This window comes from Eumetopias jubatus, unplaced genomic scaffold, assembly GCF_037043125.1.
Source record: "Eumetopias jubatus isolate StellerSeaLion01/CBP00866 unplaced genomic scaffold, mEumJub1_p1.0 scaffold_4, whole genome shotgun sequence".
In the NCBI taxonomy this organism is placed as follows: Eukaryota; Metazoa; Chordata; class Mammalia; order Carnivora; family Otariidae; genus Eumetopias; species Eumetopias jubatus.
The window spans coordinates 94,894,944-94,915,315 of record NW_028274810.1 but is presented as its reverse complement, the minus strand read 5'-3'; the positions used below and the strand labels follow the sequence as shown (position 1 = coordinate 94,915,315).

The 20,372-nt window shown below is 52.0% G+C and overlaps 1 protein-coding gene across 1 annotated transcript in view; it reads left to right on the top strand.

The window, feature by feature from the left end:
* Positions 1-19,508: 19,508 nt before the first annotated feature.
* The window catches only part of PADI1 (peptidyl arginine deiminase 1), a 36,201-nt gene continuing 35,337 nt past the window's right edge, over positions 19,509-20,372 (top strand). Inside the window, exon 1 of the mRNA XM_028108433.2 lies at positions 19,509-19,600. Within this exon, the coding sequence (XP_027964234.1) occupies positions 19,509-19,600 (92 nt within the window). The remainder of the gene's footprint in view (positions 19,601-20,372) is intronic.

Sequence of the window (20,372 nt, the reverse complement as noted above, 5' to 3'; positions counted from 1 at the left end):
TCCTTTGGTACCGGTTGAGACCTGATTTGTGACCTAGGATGTGATCAATTCTGGAGAATGTTCCATGGGCACTAGAGAAGAATGTGTATTCCGTTGCTTTGGGATGGAATGTTCTGAATATGTCTGTGAAGTCCATTTGGTCCAGTGTGTCATTTAAAGTCTTTATTTCCTTGTTGATCTTTTGCTTAGATGATCTGTCCATTTCAGTGAGGGGGGTGTTAAAGTCCCCCACTATTATTGTATTGTTGTCAATGTGTTTCTTCGCTTTTGTTATTAATTGCCTTATATAATTGGCTGCTCCCATGTTCGGGGCATAGATATTTACAATTGTTAGATCTTCTTGTTGGATAGACCCTTTAAGTAGGATATAGTGTCCTTCCTCATCTCTTATTAGAGTCTTTGTTTTAAAATCTAATTTGTCTGATATAAGGATTGCCACCCCAGCTTTCTTTTGGTGTCCATTAGCATGGTAAATGGTTTTCCACCCCCTCACTTTTAATCTGGGGGTGTGTTTGGGTCTAAAATGAGTCTCTTGCAGACAGCATATGGATGGGTCTTGTTTTTTAATCCACTCTGATAGCCTGTGTCTTTTGATTGGGGCATTTAGCCCATTTACATTCAGGGTAACTATTGAAAGGTATGAATTTAGTGCCATTGTATTGCCTGTAAGGTGACTGTTACTGTATATTGTCTCTGTTCCTTTCTGATCTATGCTGCTTTTAGGCTCTCTCTTTGCTTAGAGGACCCCTTTCAATATTTCTTGGAGGGCTGGTTTCGTGTTTGCAAATTCCTTTAGTTTTTGTTTGTCCTGGAAGCTTTTTATCTCTCCTTCTATTTTCAATGACAGCCTAGCTGGATATAGTATTCTTGGCTGCATATTTTTCTCGTTTAGTGCTCTGAAGATATCTTGCCAGTCCTTTCTGGCCTGCCAGGTCTCTGTGGATAGGTCTGTTGCCAATCTAATATTTCTACCGTTGTAGGTTACATAGCTCTTCTCCCGAGCTGCTTTCAGGATTTTCTCTTTGTCTCTGAGACTCGTAAGTTTTACTATTAGATGTCGGGGTGTTGACCTATTATTATTGATTTTGAGAGGGGTTCTCTGTGCCTCCTGGATTTTGATGCCTCTTTCCTTCCTCACATTAGGGAAGTTCTCTGCTATTATTTGCTCCAATATACCTTCTGCCCCTCTCTCTCTTTCTTCTTCTTCTGGGATCCCAATTATTCTAATGTTGTTTCGTCTTATCGTATCGCTTATCTCTCGAATTCTGCCCTCGTGATCCTGTAGTTGTTTATCTCTCTTTTTCTCAGCCTCGTTATTTTCCATCATTTGGTCTTCTATATCGCTGATTCTCTCTTCTGCCTCATTTATCCTAGCAGTTAGTGCCCCCATTTTTGATTGCACCTCATCAATAGCCTTTTTGATTTCGACTTGGTTAGATTTTAGTTCTTTTATTTCTCCAGAAAGGGTTTCTCTAATAACTTCCATGCTTTTTTCAAGCCCAGCTAGTATCTTTAAAGTCATGATTCTGAACTCTAGGTCCGACATCGTACTAATGTCCGTATTGAATAGGTCCCTGGCTGACGGCACTACCTCTTGTTCTTTTTGCTGAGGTGATTTTTTTCGTCTTGTCATTTTGTCCAGAGGAGACTTCCAGTAAGTGATCACTTCTCTGTTCAGAGAGTTGTTGCTACTCTCCTCTTCGATCTCCTGTTGAGTTCGTAGGTGTTCAGAATGGTTTGATCCCTATTCAGCTGAATTCCTGAGACCAGACGAAATCCAGGTCTCCTACTCCTCTGCCATCTTCCTCCACCCCCTATATTATCTACTTTAAAGACAAAGATAGTCTGCGTAGATGAAGAAGTACAACTTGGTACTAAAGAAACTCCCCAAATATTAAATTACAGGAAGTTTGAAGCGTAGAGTGGAAAAAAGACAGAGGAAAAGAAATTCCAACCAAAAGGAAACTGGTATGGCTTTAATAATCACGGGTAAAGCATCATCAGAGAGGCGACTGGGCGGCTCATTTGGTTATGCACCTGACTCTTGATCTCAGCTTAGGTCTTGATCTCAGGGTTGTGAGTTCAAGCCCTGCACTGGGCTCCATGCTAGGCATGGAGCTTACTTAAAAAAAATAAAAAAAAAGAAAAAAAATCATGGCTAAAACATTATTAGGAAATAATAATGTTATTGTTTATAATAACAGAATAATTATAAATAAATAAATGTATGATTAAGGGGGTTGCCACATAATGTTTAAAGGTTCAGTACATTGGAAAGCCAGAACAATTCTGAGCTTGTAGGATCTAATGACATGAGTTCAAAATATGTAAAGTTGGTTTCCTGGCTTTTCTTTTTGTCTTTCTTTTGTATATCCTGGACTGGGTACCAGAGAAGGTAGCAAACCAGAAACATCAACAGGCAGAGATGACAAAAAAAGCCCCACAAATTCTGCTTTCTCCAGCCAAAGAACGAGAAAAGAGGCAGTTGAACAACAAAGGACCCTCTTAGAAAATAAACTGCTCTGCCCCAGCCACACACCCCAGAAAGAACTGTCTCCAGTGTCACCCCACCAGCAAAATTTTAAAAAATTGAGATCATATACAGGGTGCTTTCTGACCATAATGGAATTAAAATAAATATGAATAATTTCAAACTCCTGACAACTAAAAAATATGCTTGTCAATGATCCATGTGTCAAAGAGGAAGCCTCAAGAGAGGTAAAAAAGTGCATTGAGCTGAATGAAAATCGGAATACATCATATCAAAATGTATGGGACACAGGAAGCTGTGCCAAGAGATAAATCTACACTAAATGCTCACATAGAAAGGTAATGTAGAAGTCTCAAATCAATATTCCGAGCTCCCGCCATAAGAAGCTACAAGAGTGAGAGAAACACAAAGCAAGCGAGGGAAGAAAATAATCAAGCTAAGAGCAAAAATCAATGCAGTCAAAAACAGAAGAACAAGAGAGAAAATCAATGGAACAAAAAGCTGGTTCTTTGAGATCATAAAACTGACAAGTGTCTAGGGAGACTGACAAAGAAAAAAGTGAGAAGGCACGGATTGTCAATACCAGGAATGAAGCCAGGGATATCCATACAGACCCTGAGGATATCAAAAGATTAAGAAGAGACTACTACAGACAACTCTACACGTGTAAGTTTGACAACTTAGTTGAAATGGACCACTTTCTCAGAAAACACAAACAACCAAAATTCAGCCAGGATGAAATAGGTAATTTGGCCCTGTACTTATTAAAGGAATTGAATTCATAATTTAAAAACTCCTCAAGAGCGTGCAACTCTTGATCTCAGGGTCGTGGGTTTGAGCCCCATGTTGGTGTAGAGATTACTTAAATAAGTAAAACTTAAAATACATAAATAAATAAAAACTCCTAAAATAAGAAATCTGGTCCAGATGCTTTTGCTGGAGAATTCTACCATGTGTTGAGAGAATTAATACCAATTCTGCACAATCTCTTCCAGAAAAGAGAAGAGGAGTGGTCATTTCTCAATGCATTTTATGAAGCCTGAATCACACATAAAAATAGAAAACAATAAAATATTACACATATAAAAATACAAAAAAAAAATCACAAAAATATATGAAGGTAAAATGGATTGAACTCTGAGCACTGGATGGGGGGGATTTTAACACATCTCACTAATTGATGAGGCAGACAAGAAAATCAGTAGTTAATAGAAGGTTTGAGAAGCACAAATAGCAGGCCATCCACTCAACAGACATGTAGCCCTGCACATTGATCATGGACAGACACACGTTCTTCTCAAGCACGGGGAATGTAAGTGAAAATTGACCATGTGAATCCTGTCCAGAAAGCAAGTCTCAACAAAATGGAAATAAATTGCATCCTTCAGACCACATCTGACTCTCATGTAATTAACTTAGAACTCAGTACGGATAGTAAGAAAAACCCGTTTGTTTGGAAATTAAAAAAAAAAAAGGTTTATTTGTTTATTTTAGAGAGTTGGGGAGGGGGAGGGACAGAGGGAGAGAATCTTCAAGCAGACTTCCCACTGAGCGCTGAGCCTGACTCGGGGCTCAATCCCATGACCCATGAGATCATGACCTGAGCTGAAGCCAAAGGTCAGACACTTAACTGACTGATCCACCCAGGTGCTCCTTGTTTGGAAATTTTAACTAAAATGGCCTTTTAACTAACTTGTCAGTCAAATGGAAATTATGAATAGAACAATAGTGAAAAAAAATTAGAAACCAGTGGGTTCAGCTACAGTGATTCTTAGAACAAGATGCAGAGGGGCGCCTGGGTGGCTCAGTCGGTTAAGTGTCTGCCTTCGGCTCAGGTCATGATCCCAGCGTCCTGGGATCGACTCTGCATTAGGCTCCCCGCTCAGTGGGGAGCCTGCTTCTCCCTCTCCTTCTGTCATTCCCCCCGCCCCCTGCCACAGCCACCGTCCTCTCTGGCTCTCTCTATGTCTTTGTCAAATAAATAAATAAAATCTTTTTTTAAAAAAAAAGAACAATATGCAGTCTGAAATGTTTATGGCGGAAAATAAGAAAGGCAGAAACTTAATAAATTAGGCACCCGAATTGAGAAGTCAGGAAAATAACAAGATTAACCCAAAGAAAGGAATGATGAGTAGAAATGTGAGAATTGGTGAAAAAATTAGGATTAAAAAAAATCTGAATTTGGTTCTTGGAGAAGATTAACTAAATTGATAAACTTTTGGCAAGAATCACCGGGATAAAAAGAGAAATGCATAAATAAAGGAACTTAATGAAAGAGGCACTGGAGTGTCTGATGATGTAGAGTAAGTGACCCAAGGAAGCCACCTCAGTACCTGGAGGGGACAGGCACCGCCTCAGATCTACTGGCCTTGGAAGGACCCCTAGAACGGGGCGGGGGGTCACCCACATCCTGCAGTCTTTTGGTGGAGTCAATCCTGCCCCTCTGGGAGCTTTACAGTCCCACTTGCACACGTGCAGGAGTCTGCTTCCTGTCTGATGGAAGTCCCCAGGGCAGGAGCCCCTTCCTTGAATGTTAGCAAACTGTCAGATTACCATAAAGCTGCCTGCTGATTCCCAAAGCAGCTACACTATCCCCACTAGCTGGGTGAGCGTTCCAGTTTCTCCACATGTTCGCCAACACTTGTCATTATCTGTTTTTTTGATAGTAGCCATCGTAGTGGATGTGAGGTGGTCTCTTATTATGGTTTTGATTTGCCTTTCCCTACTGACTCCCAATACTGAGCATCTTTTCATGTGTCTTTCGGCTGTCTAGATGTCTTCTTTGGAGAAATGTCTATTTAAGTCCAGGGGCACCTGGTAGTGCAGTCTGTTAAGCATCCAACTCTTGATTTTGGCTCAGGTCACAATCACAGGTCATGAGGTGGAGCCCTGAGTGGGGCTTTGTGCTGGCTGTGGAGCCTGCTTAAGATTCTCTCTTTCCCTCTCCCTCTGCCCCATCCACACACCCTTTCTCTCTTTCAAAAACATACTAAACAAACAAACAAACAAAAGCCTTGGTTCATTTTGTAATCGGGTTGTCTTTTTGCTGTTAAGCTGTAAGAATTCTTGATACAGTCTGAAGATTAGACCTTTGTCAGAGTGCAGCTTGCGAATATTCCCCCCCCTCATTCTCTCAAATGTCTTTCACTTTCTGGATATTGTCCTTTGAAGCACAAATTTTTAAATTTTGATGAAGCCCAATGTATCTTTCTTTAGATGCTAAAATTAAATTTAAATGAAACGAAAAATATATGCCCAACAAGTGTGAAAACTCAGATATAATGGGCAAATTTCTAGAAAAATATAACTTAACCATACAACCCGTGGTGTGCTGGTAAATGCTTTACAATTGGCTTCCCAAACCAATAAAACACACATGCACACACACAAAACCCCCTCTGTTGGTAGCGTTTGCCAGTTTCCGTGGTGTGACTATTCCTACCACGACCAGTTTCAAGCTACCAGTGTGACATCGCTGAGTGCAGAGGTGGGAAGAGATGCACGCTGTCCACTCTGCAGAGCTGGCCTCCAGCACTCCACTGAGCTATGACAAGAAATAGACACCTGCTGTGTCTTCCTGCACATGAGGTCTCACCAAACCACCCTCCACCCTGGTGGAGTCACTGATGCTGCGGCTAGTGAGGGATGACATCGGCAGAGTCCCACCAGGGAGCTCACCCCCATTGGTGGCCCAGCTCCCTTTCTGAGAACCGTTGCTGAGCAATGGTCCGGCCTGAACCTTCGAACCTCACGAGGCATGTGTAGACTCACGCATCACAGAATGTCAGTGACCAGCTTCTGGAAATTGAGGCTCAGAGAGGGCCAGCAACATGCCCAAGGTCACACAGCAGGACATGGTAGAGTTCATCTGGGACCTTAGCCTCCAGACTCCCATCCCAGCCTTGGAACTGTACAAACCTGGGTGTTGCCCACGAACCCTCTTCAGCTGGGCCCCCCGGGCTGCCTTTTGCTGGCCTGGGGATCCCCAGGGGGTTGAGCATACCCTCAGGTCAGGTGTGGCTATACCTGCCCCATTGTTTCCTGCAGGGAGCCCCAGAAGCCCCACACCAAGGCTAGAGTGGGGGCAGGAGGCAGCAAGACCAGCTCTGAGCCACAGCCAGAGCCCTGTGGAGACAGGACTTCTCTCCTGTGAAGGCCGCATGCTCTGAGCACTCCCCAGAGGAGGCAGGCAACCCCTGGGACCCTTCCAGAGGCTGCAGATACAAAGGAGAAATAAAGCGTGGGCTTCAGAGGCAGACAGTCAGGCTGCCTTCCAGTTCCCCACATAGGGGCCGCGTGACCTTGGGTAAGTGTCTCAACATCTTTGAACCTCTGTTTCCTCTCATAAAGGTGCCTGGTCCCACAGCAGTTGTGATGAGCTCATGTTCTAGGGCTCTTGCTGGACTGGCACACAGGAGGTGCTCAATAAATAGTATGTTCCTCTCCTTCCCCTAGTTCTCTCTTCCCCCCTTAGGGGATCCGGCTGGCTGATGGTGAGGGGCTGGAGGGAGGGGTGATATGAGCCTCCATGCCCTCCCCCACCCCGCCCCTGGTCTCGGCAAATCCCTACCATGGCAAGAAGCTGGGTGGCCTCCTCCGGGTGTGCTTTGGGGGAGTACAGAGCCAGGAGTGGGGAACGGGTTCAGCCCCAAGGCAAATCCCCGAATATCCCCAGTACAGACCTTCTGACACCTGGGTTGTTCCCACAAGGACAGGTTGAGGTACAGAGCTGCTCTACTTGGCCCCAGTGCCGGGAGAGTCCCAGACAAGGGGCAGGGGGCCAAGATGTGCTGCTGAGGTCCTGTGTGACCTTGGACAAGTCATTGCTCTTCCTCAGGTCCTCAGTGTTCCTTTCTGTACAAGGCAGGGGTTGGGCTGACTCAGCCCCGGGCTCCCTCTGGCTCTGACTGTTGGAAGTTTCCAACTCCTGCCCAGCCTTGGCTCACACAGAAGCTGCGCCCCAGGCTCCCTGGGCCAGACCAATAAACCAGGCTCATAAATGCCTGGCGGGGCAGCAGGCCTCTCTCGAATAAATACTGTTTCCCAAACAGGATTGAGAAAGGCTAGCTCTGGGCCATCACAGGGACACTGGCTCTGGGCTGGTTGGCTGTCTGGCTTTCTGGGCCAAGTGTATGGGAAACCAGCTCCTTTAGTCACCCATTACTCTTTCCTGCCTCCTTCCTCCCCTCCTTCCCTTGGGAAATAAACTTGGGCTCTAGTCCTGCCTCCCTGTGTGGCCTTGGCCCTGCCACTTTTCCTTCTGGGAAAGTTTCTTCGTCTGTCCAACCGGGAGGCCAATCCTTGGCTGGCCTTGCTTCTGGATGGTGACGATGCTCAAGGAAGACAGGACATGACAGCTTTTTGCCAGTAGTGAGCGGATGTGGGATTTAAGAACGACCCTCACGATAGAGTGGGTCTCTTCCACAGACAGGAACAGAGTTTCCCTGGACTCCTCCATCAAACTATAGATTCCTCCAGGACAGAGCTGTGCTTCCCCCATTAGATCAGAAGGTTTGATAAAGAGGGAGAGAGGGGCTTTGCCTAACCCTTAGCTCCTATAAGGTAGGAGCTGTGTTTCCCCCATCAGACTAGCTGATCCGTGTGGTCAGAGGCTGTGCCTCCCCCATCAGATTGGAAGCTTCTCGGGGGTAGGGGCTGTGCCCCCAATCAGATTGGAAGCTTCTCGGGGGTAGGGGCTGTGCCCCCAATCAGATTGGAAGCTTCTCGGGGGTAGGGGCTGTGCCCCCAATCAGATTGGAAGCTTCTCGGGGGTAGGGGCTGTGCCCCCAATCAGATTGGAAGCTTCTCGGGGGTAGGGGCTGTGCCCCCAATCAGATTGGAAGCTTCTCGGGGGTAGGGGCTGCGCCCCCAATCAGATTGGAAGCTTCTCGGGGGTAGGGGCTGTGCTCCCCCATCAGAGAGAAAACTCCTGAGGGACAGGCAGGCTCAGTCTGGGGATCCTGCAGAGCATGGTCTGTGCCTACCCCTTCAGACTGGGGGCTCCCACTGTCCCCTGCCTTTCTCCTTCACAGCCAGCACCCAGGAGGACCGTGTTGTGGGCGGCTGCTGGTGTGTGGCTGGCCCGTGGGGATGTGCAGCGGCCCAGGACGAGGTGCTCACCTTGCCAGGCCACGCTGTTGCTGGGCGCTCCCAGGGCAGAGGTCCAGGGTCGGGCTGGATCCTTTGGGCCCCGACCAGTTGGGGCTGGTTGGCTCTCCGACTCAGCCAAACCCTGACTGGCCTCACTGTGGTTTGCCTGGGGGGTGTCACTGGGGCTGGGGGCCCTGGGAGGCTATTGGGGAGCGGGTGGGGGAGGGGTAGCAAGAGGGATGTGCCTCACCTGCTCTCAGAGTGGGCACTGACAGTGCTCTGAGGATCAGCTACCCAATCCTCTCCTCCAGATGTAAAGACCAAGGTCATGGAGTTGGTGCCCAACACTGCCCCCCCCCCCCCCGCGCCCCCGCCCCGGCCAGTCAGCATACGGCGTGTTAGCACCAGATCTCGGGGCTCCTGACTCCCGGCCCAGTGCCCCTTCCGCCCTGCCTGCCTGCTTCTTGCAGCTGTGGTCTTAGGGAGCCCCCCCTCCAATCCAAGGGTGAACAGAACCCCCCTCCCCACACCCCGCACGGTTAGCACTGAGCCTGGATAACTCAGGGCTGAGCGTGGGGCCAGCCTGGGAAGACTGCCCGCCCCTCTTACCTTTGCTCCCGGCCTCATCTATACTCCTCTTTTCCTCGTTCCCTGGCTCTGCAGCCCTGCCCCTCTTTACGTGAGGCTTTCCAAGACTGAGCCCTGAGTAAAGGCCCGGGGGGTGCCTGCCTCGGAGGGGCCCAGGGGGCCCGGCCGGGGAAGCCAGCAGTGAGCACAGACTCTCCTTGAAGTCCCCTGCTTAACATCGGTGGCATGTGAATTTTGTGTCCCACTCTCCTTACTACACAGGGCTGGTGGTTTCTCTTTCTCGTGTTGATTTACAGGCATTTTTCATACATTCCGGATGTGAGTCCTTTGTCAGATATACAGATTATGAGTATTGTCTCCTCTCCATGGAGATATGATTCATGTAGTCACTGGTCATTCCAGGAGCCTCAGGGATGACTGGCTAGGCCCTGCTGGTGCCAGGGCCTGTAATGTGCCCCTGCCCTCAAGAGAGCTTCCCTTGGGTGGAGCAGACAGACGTTCAGAATGAGAGAGAACGCAGTTGGTGAGAAGCCGGTTCCTTTCACCACGCTAACGTGATTTTCTTTGGAAATGTTTTATCAAGGAGAATTTCTTCTTCAGAATTTCTTCAGAACTCAGGTGGGGTGAAAAGAAAGGTTTCCCTGTGTTTGTTTTCTGGGCTGGGTCTTTGCATTCTTTGCAGTGAATACTGCTTCTAGAAATTTCCTTGACTCCACAAGTTCCAGTGGGTAAACATGTGCTCACCTGCTGACCTCTCCCCTGGTTTCTGCCCTGGTTTTGCGTGTTATGGGTGAACCCATCAGGACATGGTGGCGAGCCTGAGCTCATGCTTAGCTGATGTCAGCGAAAGTTAGGGGTGTTGGAACAGCCACCCTTTCTCTTGTCACTTAGTTCTGCATGGGAGTCCAGGCTGGAAGGCAGGGACTGGGGAGGTGGAGATGCCCCGACTGAGGCCTGGTTCCTAGGAGAGAGGACAAGTTTGGGAGTTTCCTGAGCTGCCCTTCCCAAAAAAGATAGCAAGAGGTAAGCAACAAGGATATGCAGCGGGTGTCGACAGTTTTTAGGGTGTTGGGGACAGGCCATCTGGGAAGACCTGGAACCTGCTTGCCAAAGACTTAATATGATTGACTTTGTTTTCTTCGCAGCCAGGCCAAGTGCCAGAGGACCTGGCTTCTAGCTTTGGCTCTGTGGCTGGCTGCTGTGTGACCCAGAGCCAGTCACTTCCCCTCTCTGGGCCTCAGTCTCTCTGTCCCTTGCCCTCCCTCCTGCACCCTCGCAGTGGTGCATCCAGTTTGATTGTCTGACTAACCTGATGGCTCCTAGCCTCAGTTTCCTCATCTGCACAGTGGGGATACATACAGCCATGATGTGGGAGGTGTAGGGGGGCGTGTCCCCAGCACCCAGGGCAGGTGCAAAGTAGGTGATCCCTCCATGTCCGAGGGTGGGAGCAGGGGGCTTGAGGAAAGGCAGGCCCTGGGGGAAGCGGGGGCTCAAGAGGGGACTGCCTGGGCTCTAGCACTCAATGGAGCTCCGGGGTTCTCATCTGCATTGCCCCGGGGCCTCTTTCCTGTACCCCCATCTCAGTCTCTCTTATTCTCTCTGATTTCTGTCCCTCCCTCTGTCTTTCAGTTTGTCTTTCTCTGTTCCTGCTGCTCTCCGTGCCTCTCTTCCTCACTTCTGTCCCTTTGTTCTCTGGGTTGGACTCTCTTTGTCTCCATTTCTTCCTGTCTCTGTGCATCTCTCTGTCCCCTCTCCCCCTACTTCTCTCTGGAGGCCCCTCTGGCTTCACTGAGCCACAGGGCCAGGCCGGGGTGGGGAAAAAGCTGGAGCTCGGCTCCCAGACCACACTGTGCTCCCCGAGGCTGCCCGACCCAGCCCCACTGTCGGGCCGATGGAGCCCCAGGGGCTCTGCCAAGGGGTGGCTGGAATCCCTGCCTGGACAACTTGGGGTTGCTGCCTGGCTGTGGGTTGATGGCCGAGAACGCCTGTACCACCGTGAGTCTCGATTGTTTTTCATTCAAAAGCCAGCTTCCTGATCTCCCAGAGCTGAAGGCCTGGCCACTCCCTGTTCCTGACCCTCTGAAATATGCAGTCTGGCCAGAGTGATGAGGGAAATGGTGTTAAAACAGGTGGTTTCCCCAGGACAGAGGCTTGGGGGCGGGGGGCTACTTAGAGAACAGAACATTCCGTGGGTGCCAGAGGCCAGAGGCAGGTGTATGGGACGGCTTCCTGGAGGAAGTGGACTGCGGGGCCGGGGGGGCCACCAGGGGCCTGGCCCATGCCGAGTGCTTTGTAAACATGACCTCAGTGTCTTCATCTGCAGAGTGGGGATAAGCACAGCCACCACCTGGGAGGTGTCACGGGGGACGTGTTGCAAAGCCCAGCACTTGGACCAAACGTGCACATAATAATTTTGCAGGTGAGGCCAAAGATGACTCCCTGACACCCCTAATACTCTTCCAGAGAGAAGTGGGGGGAGAGGGGACAGAGAGATGCACAGAGACAGGAAGAAACGGAGAGAGACGGAGACAAAGAAAGTCCAACCCAGAGAACAAAGGGACAGAAGTGAGGAACAGGGGTCCTAGAGGAGTCAAATGGCTGTCCATGGTCACCCAGCCAATGAATGATGGGCCAGGGCTGGACCTGCCACCTGGACCTGCTCTGTCCACTGTTTGTACAACTTGTCCAGCTGTCGACCCCCCCCTCCCCACACCCCTAATGTTCCTTCTTCCTTCCCTGTCTCGGGGAAACAGAATGGGCTGTGCGTCCTTGGACAAATTGCTGGCCCTCTCTGGGCTTATTAGCGGTGACAAATCAGGCCAGTGGCTTTCTGAGAAGATCTGCAGAGCCCCAGGCTCCTGATCAAGGGCTGCAGGTACTGCCGGAGGGGGGTGGGTGAGCAGGTGGGCTTTGCGCCCCTACTGTGCTTGGTCCTGAGTGTCTACTCTGCTCTGTTTTCAGTGTAAACCTCTAAACGTCCGGCTTATCTTGAAAACCTCCTTTTTCCCTGCATTTTAGGAGAGTATGTGCCCCCCCCCGGCCCCCGGCCCCCGGCCCCCGGCCATCAGGGCCCTCTCTGAGGTGAGTGTCTGCCCTTGGGCTCGCCCCCAAGCCCAGGGCTCAGGCCAGGCCAAGGCCAGCAGGGGCCAGATGGCCGGGGCTCATGTTGTGGAAGCCTCCAGGGTTTGAAGGCGCCAGACACATAGAGTTGGGTGGCTGGGACCCAGATGGTCTTAATGGTGTAAGGCATTGAGGACTGGGGGTGTCTCTTGAGTCCTGCCATCTGGCCTCTGTGCCAGACACAGGACGTTCTCGCCTCCCCAGGGCAGAAGGTGGGTCGTGTGTGTGTGTGTGATGCCGCAGGAGGGGCGAGGCCAGTGGCCCCTGCAGCCTGTAAGCACCAAGGACGGTAGAACGTGGCAATGAGCACACAAGCTCGGAGTCCCACAGACGGGGCTGCAGCTCTGTTTCCATCTTCGTTCACGGGAGACCTCAGAGTATATTTCCTCCTCTGCTGCCTCGGTCCGCTCCAGGAATGCAAGACGGTACCTGAGAGGTCTTACACACCGAGCCGGCGCCCTGTAAGTGCTCAGTAAACTCTGGCTCCCACCATTACCCAGCGTCCCCGGGCCTCAGCACATTTCCCTGTTGTGGCTCTTGGAAAGTGTCCTCAGAGCAACACGTTCACACACCCGCATTCCTCATTAGCTGTGCTCCCCGAGAAGGCAGTCTGCGGCTAGGTCTTGTTCTCTACTCATGGCCTGGCCCATGGTGGACCTGCCCAAGAAATCTTGGTTGCATAAATACGAGTGAGCGATGTGGGGGAAAGATGCTGGGCTCTTCTGTACAATGGTTTCTCCACCGGGGGTCTGGGGAGGTGGTATCTTACAGCAGCTGTGCAGGCCAGATCTAGATGCAGTGTCCGTGGTGGCCAGGGCTGCCCTACAGGGAAGAAGAGTTTTTTAAGGACCTCTCTCAGGAGGTCTGAGAACCCAAGTTTCTCACTCTGAGGTTGATTCCCTGTCTTCTACTTCACATTGCCTCTAGGAGGCTGTGTATTTTGAGGCAAGTTGCTCTCCCTCTCTGGGCCTCTCTGGGCCTCTCTGTCTCCAGGTGTTTGATGAGGCAGGTGGACCAAGTTATCTGGGAGTGTCTGCCAAGACGTGAAGCGTTGGGCGATGCCCAGCAGAGGTACCGTCCCTCACCCCCTTTCCGGGAATGATTCCCCAGCTCTGAGTGAGCCAGTAGAAGGTGCTAGACTCTGATTCTCATGGTGGGACCTCACCTGCAGCCAGGTTGGCTGACACTGGACGATACTAGATCTCTACTCTAGCAGCTATGAGAAAGAGCCATCATCAGGGAGGGGATCCCCAAATTCCCTGCCACTCCCCATTTAATCAAAGGCTCGGATAAAATGAAGAATATTCATTGACGAGGGTCTGAAGGATACCAGGCACATTTTTCTATGACACCCCACCCCAAAATACACCCACGGACCAAGCCAGACCCAACCGTAAGGATGCTATGGATCATTTAGTTCAAAATCCCATGCTTGCCCTGTTTAGTAAACTCCACTTGGGGATGGAAGGGGGGAATGTCCCTTAGTCTTCAGGGCCCAGAAGAATTGGGCTTCTCTTCTTCAACTGGTTTAGTTGTATCCTGTGGGCACCATGATTCATGAAATTGATTATATTTCCCTTTTCTTGTGGGCCACCAGGGAACTCCCTGCCAGATCTACCAACCAGACAGAAGTTCATCCTTGTCTTTTACTTTCTTTTCCCACTCTTTGACCTAATTTTCTCATTTGAAAAATAATTTTACTCAGGGTGTATTTTGTAAGCTGTCTCAAATTCTTTCTATTAGGATGTGGGATAAAAATCCATGAAAGAAGTAGGAATGTTGAGCCTTGCCTGGAGTGCTCACTGGAGGAAGGGAGGTGGAAATGGGGGAGGGGAAGGCAGGAAGGCCGGTGATGGACAGAGCTTTATGGAGACCCCCAGGTCAGGGGACAAATCCCCGGGGGGAGCAGTGTGTGGGAGCGGCCAGAGGAGTAAGATCAGAACAGGGGTCAAGCACAGAGTGAAGTGGTTGTCAGGGGCCTGGTCTGGGGGGCCTTGAACGTCAAGTGAAGTTTCTATTTTTTGAGGATCGCCTATATCCCAGACACTTTACAGACGTCATTTTAAACTTCTACGTTATTCCAGGCCTTACAAATTAGGAGACTAAGTCTCAAAAAAGTTAAATCATTTGCCCAGTGCTCTGAAATCTGAGAAATGACTGGGCCCAGACTGGAACCACAGATAGTAGGGCTCTAGGGTCTAGACTTCTCCCATCCAGCTGCCCTCCTTTATCCGGGGGCCGCAAGATGCTGGAGCAGTCTTAAGGGGGGGCCGGGGGGGATGGCAGATTAGGTGTATGTTTCAGACAGATCGCTACTGCCTGCAGTGCAGAATGAAGTGAGCCTGGGGGCTGGGAAAGCAGGAGGCGGCTCAGGTCCTGGCTGGGACTAGGGTGGGGGCTGAGGGTGGAGGGGAAGGGATGAGGCCAGAGAGGTTTGGGAGGTAGAGCTGATGAGTCAGGTGGGGTGACTGAATGCTGGGGATGAGGGAGGAGGAAGACCGAAGAGGTTGCCTGGGTCTCTGGTTTGGTACCTGGGGTGGAGGCTGTGCCATTTGCTGAGACAGGCAGGGAGGGGGAGGGTGGACAGCCAGTGGAGGGCAGGGAAGGAGGTGATGTGCCTGGGGGGCTGCTGAATCGGCTACTTGTGGGGGTGGGGCTGGGCGCACCTGACCACAAGCCCCCTGGGCCCCTCCATGCCCAGCCCAGCCCTGCACCGGATGCCATTAACTGCCACGTGGAGCCTGGGACGTCCCAGAGCCGAGGAGGGAGTCAGTGATCCCTGAAGGTCCGTGGTGGCCAACAGAGACCTGGGTCTGGCTTTCAGGCTCTCGGGATGTGCCCATTGAGTTGGGTGACTCATGGCACTTGCCACTTCCTGCTATTAGAGCCGCTGGCCCTAGGCCCTCTGGCCCTGTGGGAATCGGTGGGTCCCCTGCCTGCTCGAGATGGTTGAGTTAGAGCCCCTGAGGCCCACCGGGGGTCCAGGATTCTGCCCTGGGAGATCCCAGAGGGATGAGTCAATGTAAGGAGCTGAGAGGGCTCGACGGGTAGTGAGCACGCTGACGCCCAGAACAGCACCTGTATGCAGAAGCACCCAGGACTCGTTTTCTTCAACAAGTGGCTGAGAACCTTGGACCCAGGCTCGGCTTCCCACAACTCTACCAACGTCTATCAAATGACTTCCCCAGCCTGAGTTATTCCTTCCATCTCCCCCCCACCACCCCATCCACTAGTTTTTAAATAGTCTATGTTGGGGTCTCAAACAATGGCCCAAGGGCCAGATCTGCTTACGCTATAGGCTTCACCTATCGTTGTTCTCTTTTTAAGAAATACCGAATTTTAATGCATTAGGCAAAGCAGGTTTTACTCCCTTTGCCGCAGTTGGTACCCCTCCTGCTGTGTTGCACCTGGCAGCTTCCCACATTTATTATCTGCCCAACCCCTGAAGGCATCTCAGTCTGGAAGCTCTGTGCTAGCCCCACCGTCCTGTCTCGTGAATGGGGAAGATGAGAGGTGGGGGCTCCCGGGTTAATGGGATGCTAGGTTACCTGAGGTTGGAAGAGTCCCGAGGTCCCTGAGGTCTGCCCTTCAGATCCCTGCTCCGATATCATTTCCCCAGCGAGGCCTTCCCCGATCAGCCGACGCAAACGGCACCCCACTCCCTCTGCCCCTCTACCCTGCTTCACTGGGTCTCATTACCTCCTGACGTCCCAATCTCTGTCCTGCAGTGTCTTCCCTGTCTCTCTTGCTACTCTGTATGTCCCGTGAGGGCAGGGACTTGGTCTTATTCACCGCTGTATCACCCGTGCCAAGAATAATGTCTGGCGCACGGCAGGTGCTCGAAATGATTGTTGGAGAATGGGGAAAATGCATCCCCGGACCTGGTAGCAACAGCACTGGACATCCTCCCTGCTGCAGTGCCCCGGGCTGTTCCGGGGGCATCCTGGAGTCGTGCTAGGGTCCCACGGTCACCCAGTAGCTGACAGGCCTCTCCCTTTGCGAGGGGCTGTGTTTGAGGCTACCCCGGGCAGGTCCTCCCAGCTGAAGGTTCTACCTGCCAGAGGGGAGGGGGTAATGATGTCATTCAGGCCCCCCACCCCTGCTCCTCCCAAATTTGACCAATCAAGCCTGAGATTCCAAGTTCAAATAGACGACAGCATGGGCGTACAGGATGTGCCTTTTTGTGGGTTGTGGGCTGGGCAGGGACCCAGGCAGGTCATGGTGTCTGAAGGGACATGTTCTCAGAGCCGGAGGAAACAGGGACGGGGGCAGGGAAGCCCAGAGCAGGAAAATCTTCTTCTTCTTCTTCTTCTTCTTCTTTTTTTTTTTAAGATTTATTTCTTTGAGAGAGAGAGAGAGAGAGAGAGAGCACGCGGGTGCACACAGAAGGAGAGGGAAAGGGAGAAGCAGACTCCCAGTTGAGCAGGGACCCTGATGTGGGACTTGATCCCAAGACCCTGGGATCATGACCTGAGCCGAAGGCAGATGTTTAACCAACTGAGCCACCCAGGCGCCCAGTCTCCTCATTTTTTCTTGAAGAGAGACTTCATTTTTTTCTCCAATAGTAAAAACATTTGCTTACCAAAACTTTCAAACAATACACAAAAGCATAAGGAAGAAGATAAAAACAAAACAAAACAAAACAACAACAACCCTGAGGTTCTGTCTCTCAGGGATCCAGTCAACAATTAAGAGCCAATCCAGGGTCACATGGCCTGGGTTCAAATCCTGGCACAACCGCTTTCCGGGGTCAGATTTCGAGGGGGTCCCTTAGCTTCGCTGTGCCTCACTTTCTTTGTCTGTAAAATGGGGATGCACGATGTTCCTCCCAGGCTCTCTGCCCACTCTCTGCGACTCCCTCCCTCTTTCCTCTGGCCCCGAGAACATGTCCCTTAAGCCACCATGACCTGCCCGGGCCCCTGCCCCACCCACAACCCGCAAAAGGCACATCCTGTACACCCATGCTGTCTTCTATTTGAATTTGGGTTCCCGGCTTAGTTGGTACCGGCCACCTAATATTGTGGGGAGGATTAGGTGGGTGATGACACGGAAGGGGCTGAGAACAGTGCCCGGCACACGGTCAGCGCTAGACAGGTGTCTGCTAGCATCTCCTCGCCATTGTCACCATCATCACCGTCATTTTGCAGAAAGCTCTTCATCACCAACCTGCACTCTTCCCTTCCTCCCTCTTTCCCTTGCATCCGTCCATCTGCCCATCCGTCCATCCATCCTTCTCTAATGGGAATATTCCCATGTGCTCTCTGCGAGCCTGCTTCTTACACTCCGCATTAATTATATATGAAGCAAATGGCTCAGGTTCTGGTTACTGGGGGTGGGAACTGCCGTGCACCCCCAGAGCGTTGTGTTGCTAGGCTCTGTGTCCACGGGGGGTAAACCTAGACTTTGCGTCAGTGCCATTGGGTGTAAAGAGCTTTGCAGATGGAGAACATTTGCCATCAGATGTGTTGGCCCTAAGGAAGACGTTTCAGGAAGATCTTCCAAGTGAAAAGTAACCACATAAATGCTTATACCATTTTTATGTTTCCTGTCTTCCTCCTCGGGTGGGAGGTTCCCGGAGCAGGGACGGTGTCCCCCTCCCGCCCCGTCAGACCGGCAGTTCCCCAGGCAAGGGTGCTGCTCCTTTCCCCCTCTCTCTTTGTCGTCCTTCCCACCCCAGACCTGTGGATAGCGGCTGTCCTGGTTGCGCATCCTGATCCTGCCCCGTGCAGTTGCTGCCCGCGAACGAGAGGGCCCTGTGGCCCAAGGGACATTGAGGGAACTCCCCTCCTCCTCCTCCTCAACGCCCACTGTGAAGGGAGCCAGGCACCTGTAAAGGGTTGCTGTCCTCACCGGTCTACTAGACACTTCCTGTCTGGCCAGGAGCCCCCTGCCCACCCTGCCCACCCCCAGCCTTCCCCGTCTCTCTGATGACAGCTCTATCCTTCCAGCTGCTGCAGGTCCAAGCACTCCCATCCTCCCCGACTCCCCCCTTTCTCTCGAGCCCCCACACCCAGCCTGCCTGCCACCCTTCCCAGACCGGACCTCTGGTGACGTTCCGAATCCAAGCGCTCCTCCCCATGCTCACGGTTGCCCCCAGGACCAAGCCACCATCGTCTCAACTCTTATGGTGGCTCCCAGAATGTCAACGCCATCAGAGCAGGGACTGTGGTCTGTTTGCTTCTTGGCTGCGTCCCCATCGCCTAAAGGAACGCCTACTGCAGAGCAGGTGCTCCGCGAACGCTTGTCAAGTGAGCGACCGGGATTCCACGACACCCTGAGAACAGGCGGGCCTGCAAAGAAGGGATTTTGAGGAAGGAATCAGCCCTCCCCCAGCCCCTTGCTCTGAGCTCCTTTGGAGCTGCCCTCCCCACTGGCTGGCTAGGGGTGTTCCCCTGGGCGGGGGGGGGGGGGGCTTCTGCTGCCATCTCTGGAGTTGGGGCGCAAGGCTATACCCTCACCTTCTGGGGGTGGTTTAGTGAGTCAGGAGGACCTGGGTGTCCACCATGGCTGTCCCACTTACTGACAGTGGATCCTCTTCCCTGTAAAATGAGGATACTGGGAAGAGTGGCGAGCATTTGTTTTAGCCGATGCTAGGTGTCGGGCACTGTGCGAAACCTTTTACGCGTTAGCTCACGCATCCCCACATCAGTCCAACGGAACGGGTACAACTGCCATCTCACGGCCGGGAAAGGGAGCCACAGGAAGCCCAAGGTCATAGGTTGTGAGAGGCCGAGCCGGGATTTGAACCCCGGAGGTCTGACTGCCCTGTGCTTTGGATGCATGAGATCAGATCTGCACCGGGCACTTTATCAGCCCTCAGAAAGTGCTGACATCATGACAGTGAGGGTTCACGCGCCAAGAGTCTGAGGATGGAGTCAAAGCTAGGGAAGGAGAGACAGGGCCCACGGGGAGCTTCTGGTGGCAGCTGAGCCCTGCTCCATTGGAGCCCCCGACTGAAGCCCCCGCTTCCCATCTCTCTGAGAGACCTGGGGCGCCTCCTCCCCTGGTCTCCTGGATTGGCAGGCCTGAGTGAGAGGGCTGGGCATGCAGCCAGGAGGTGGGGACTCAGCTTAGACAGCTAATCAGGTCACAGGGTGAAATTAAAAGGGAGGAGGAAAGCACCGACCCATGAGAACGCACCCTCCTTCCGGGCCACCTGGTGCCCAGGAGAGGAGCTGGGGAGATAAGAAGTGCAGAGCCCAGGACCCAGGGGCACGGGATGGCCCCGCAGAGACCTGTGCGGCTGTCCCTGAAGAAGCCCACCTATGCTGTGTGTGTGGTGGGGGTTGAGACGTCTGTGGACGTTTACAGGTGAGAATTGAGAGGTACCCACCTGGCTGCCGAGGGCTGGGCCACACCGGAGGACCCCGAGGCCATGGGGTGGGTTCCTGGTGGACAAATCGAACACGTTGGAGGGTGCTGGTAGGCGGGTGTTCTGAGAGCCGAGCAGGTGGAATGGGATGGAGAGCCTGGGTATCAAGGAGGAGCTAGGGTATCAGGCCCGTCTTGGGGCTCCTTCTCTCCTGGGTACCCGGGGTCAGGTCTTTGGCCGCAAGTCCCTGGGTAAGGGTTCTAGTTCTGAGCCCCGGGCTCTGCGTTCTGACGTCAGAGAGCAACTGGTTGCGACATCAGAATGAACTGGTGCTCAAGACGGGGAGCAGCACCGGGCCTCCCTGAATTTCTCCCTCTGTTTCTTGCCAACAACCCTTCTGTCTGAGGTAGAGGTGTGGGGTGTGTGACAGCTCCATCCCTGGAGGCCGGCCAGGGTGATTGGGATCAGGAGCGAGTCTCAGAGGGATGATTCAAGGAGTTAATAAAGGACAGGAACCTAGAACAAGACCCGGGCTTGTTTTTGCCACGATGATGATGGTGTCGGCGGTGAGGGGAGCCATGGTGACATCTGAGGGGCCCCAGAAGAATCAGCTTCCCCTGTTGGCCCAAGTCTCTGACCTGTCCTGGCTCTGCCCAGATGGGGGCCCAGGGACCTGGCCTGGTCTCATTTTCCCCACCTGGCCACGGAGGGAGCTGGAGTTGGGGATCTCAGGGGGCTTTTCCAGCCCTGATACTCTCTCTGGACTCCATC